The 3574-nt window shown below is 38.7% G+C and overlaps 1 protein-coding gene across 1 annotated transcript; it reads left to right on the top strand.

Moving 5' to 3' along the window:
- Positions 1-2494: 2494 nt before the first annotated feature.
- LOC138009616 (oxidized low-density lipoprotein receptor 1-like) lies at positions 2495-3037 on the top strand. The gene has a single exon (XM_068856672.1). It carries the CDS (start codon positions 2495-2497, stop codon positions 3035-3037), a length of 543 nt encoding a protein of 180 aa, XP_068712773.1.
- The last annotated feature ends 537 nt before the right edge of the window (positions 3038-3574 follow it).

Genomic DNA, 3574 nt, shown 5'->3' with positions numbered 1-3574 from the left:
TATATTTTTCTTCCTAATAGTGATGTTGATGTGACTGGTGTCTCCGAATATTCTGTGAATAGCACTTATGAGGTTGCTGATGGGTCTGTTGTCTTACGAAGTGACATTCATATCTCATCATATCATATATCTTTATTTACCCTCGGATTTTTAGAGTAGCTTGGTGTAGCTAATATCTCCGAGCATTTACCCTCCCAACCATTATACGTCACAGAAGACAGACGACAACACCGGGAACTACATGCCCTACTCTTTGCGACAAGTGTGCAGGTTCTTTTACGTCCCACAGGATTATGAACATTGAAGGGACATAGAGTCATCTGTGCCAAATGACAAGAACCAGGGCACAGATGACTCTATGTCCGAAAGTGAATCAGATGACGACACTGAGGAAACTGAGAGGGATGGGGCGAGATGGCCGAGGTGGACAGACGTGTGTTTCGGTGAAGTGTAGCTTCTGCCTCTACACAAGACAAGAAATCAAAAGATTATTATTCACTTCTTGTCGGCAAGAAAGCGCAGCCACCCTATATAGTCCTTACACTGCAAAGAATTTTTAATTTTTCTTCTGATCAAATAAACCACGTTTTTATTTTACCTCACCGTGTTGCCCTCGAATCATACGTCAAGGCCTTTCAATACAAAGTTCTTACCTCTATACTCTACACTAACACAAAATTGCACAAAATCGGTTTTAGACCAAATGCTCTGTGCAGTTTTTGCAAGGCTCAGTCAGAAACTTTAAGCCACTTTTTTTATCACTGTTCACATTCCAGACATTTCTGGACTGATTTTGAGTCTTACTGGCATTTTTTATCCAATCACCGGGTACACCTCTCTTTGGAAAATGTTTTATATGGAATAATATCGCAACAATGCCCTTTACTAAATTTACTAAATTATTTTGTTTTTGTGGGACTGCAGAAGAAGCTAAATTAATCCAGAAATTACTGGGTTTAAGAACAAAATTGTTCTCAAGTGCGAAATAGAAAGGAAAATTAAAAACATGAAAGACTATTTTAAAAAGAAATGGGTGCTCATACCAACTCGATAAGCCTACTTGCCTGTTGTTTTACTGTTTGTTGTTGTTGTTGTTTGTCTCTCTCTTTCTAGTTATTTATAATGTAAGGCGTTTTATCCTAACATAACAATCCACCCTTCAATTGTAAATAAAAAAAATAAAATAATAAAAAAAAAAACCCTAACTCATTCAATAAGAAGAGCACTCCCAGAACACAGGGCAAAGGACAGCTCAGAAGCATTCATTTGACCCTTGACACTTTTAGATTTCATCCAAATATTTAAAGGCATCAGACTCATTCAATAGGATCCGTCCAGCACATAGGACAAAGGACAATTGAGTGCATTCTTTTTACTCTTGCCACTTTTAATTTTCATACACAAATGCAAAGGTATCAAAGTCATTCAGTAGGATAGCCCCCAGCAAACAGCAAAAAGGTCAACTGAGTAGGTTTAATTTCATTGTTGCCAGTTTTATATTTCACCCACAAATAAAAAGGTATAAGGTGCACTGAAATATGGGATGTAATGCAGCACACAGGACAAAGGACAGGAAAAAAGAAGTTGGACTAAAATTTTACAGGAAAACTGCAGTGACAAATTTCAATTTCTAGTCAGCTGTATGGAGCTAAAACTGCATGCAAGCAACATGCAAAACAATCCACAGGTGTAAAAGAGACAAGTCCTAAAACATCACCAAGAGGCAGCCTCTTCGGAGCGTTACATGAAACCATCAAACAAGTCAGGCCACGAATTCCAGAAAAAACTGTTACGTTGGAAGAAAGAAGTGAAAGGGTAGACACCCTTAAGGACAAAAAAGTGCTCAAATCAGAACTGACTGAAAATAGTATCAAAACAAGTGCAGGTTCGAGAGAGAATGCTGAATTCGCTACAGTACCTGATCAAAGTTTGGAACGAGAATTTTCCCAGAGGAATCCTTAGGTTGAAACTTGAGGTACAGCGTTTAGCTTACAGACAGGAATACAAAGATAGAGAGCTAGCAAATTTGAGATGTAACAAAAATTGAAGGAGAAGGAACAGACTTTTATAGAGTTGTTGGACGAGCTTGACCATCCAAACATGCATAATGAACATCTTGTGTATCATAATAACACTTTGGAGAAGACGAGGAATTACAGTTCCAGCTTGATGAACTTAGTATTATGATGGACAATTTGGAAAAGACGGCTCATCTGCAAAAGAAGGAACATGACTATAGCTACCTCCGAGAAGAACTGGAGCTATTACAGGGATGCTTGAAATTAAGTGAGGGTCGAGAAAGAATGCTAGAACTCAGAGTCGAAAGCCTCGAAGACAACTGCACGACATCTAGAAACCACAATTTCAAGATAACAGCCGAGGTGTCCAACAGGGAACTTATTTTACAAAAGCAACAAGCGAGTTGCAAGCATCAGTGCATGATGCGACTACCGAGTCAAAACATATAGAGGCTGTCAGGAGATTGGAAAATGAAATGGAAAACTTACAGCTCAAATTGACGGAAAACAATGACTTGCTAACAAGCATGGAAGCACAGTTTATGTTGAAACAATCACTGTTTAAAGAAGAACTTCAAAAAGCAGAAATACTGTTTAACCAAAAGAATTTTTCTCTTCAGGAGACAGAAACAAAGCTGCAAGTCCTGACGTTAGCCTTTGCTAACACGGAGAAAAAACATCAAGAAACTATAGAGCAATTACAGGGAGAACGAGAAAGATTACAAATGCTGTTGACGGATCAGTCAAATACTTTAGAGCAGAAAGAAAGAGAACTTCAAGTTTTAACTTCGTCCCTTGTTTGCGCGAAGCAAAGCCATGAACATGGCATGAAACAGAAGCAAACAGATCTTGAGAGCATCCAAAGATGTTTGAACGAAAAGACACACACGTTAGAGGAGACACAAAAGAACCTAATGGCTGTTTCCGCAACTGTTGATGAAATACAAAAAGAAGCCGTGGTAAAGCTTCAAGAAGAGTTGAATAGTACCCAAAGTGCATCGGGAGATAATGACGATTGAAAATTAAGGCATTGTCCAACAGCTGGAAAATGATTTGAAAAGACTGCAAAAAGTGCTGAGAGAGAAACAATTAGAATTGGACAAAATGGAAGTTAACCTGCAGTTAAAGGAGTCAAAGGGTGCATTCCTTTGGGAGGATCTGGATCAGGATTTCTGATTGGTGGCGTTCCTTTCGAGCAAATCTTTTTTCAGATCAGTGATCTATCGAATCCACTCTCGACAAGGATTCAAGTGATCTGTAAACAAATCATCAGATCAATGATCCGGCGCGTTCCTTTGGGTGAAGGATCCGAAATTAATCACTGTGTGCAGCGGTTTTGGTCTTGAATTACATATACTTCACATATGAGATGCACTTACGTGAATTTTCCCGCGTTCGTCAGCATTTGTGTTGAGGTAAGTGGTCTTAATTTAAACCTGTTTCTGCCTATTATTGAGTGAAATTCATCAGAAAATCGACAAAGTGCCAGTGAAATACAAATATCTGAGAGGGTTGTGCAAAACTTTGCTTCGGTTTTACCACGAAATTGTCGTATA

Source organism: Montipora foliosa, chromosome 7, assembly GCF_036669935.1.
Source record: "Montipora foliosa isolate CH-2021 chromosome 7, ASM3666993v2, whole genome shotgun sequence".
NCBI classification, from domain to species: domain Eukaryota; kingdom Metazoa; phylum Cnidaria; class Anthozoa; order Scleractinia; family Acroporidae; genus Montipora; species Montipora foliosa.
This window is presented reverse-complemented; position numbering and strand designations above follow the sequence as displayed.

Excerpts from the sequence above, each read along its gene's own strand:
- LOC138009616 (XM_068856672.1), top strand. The coding sequence starts at position 2,495 with ATGGAAAACTTACAGCTCAAATTGACGGAAAACAATGACTTGCTAACA.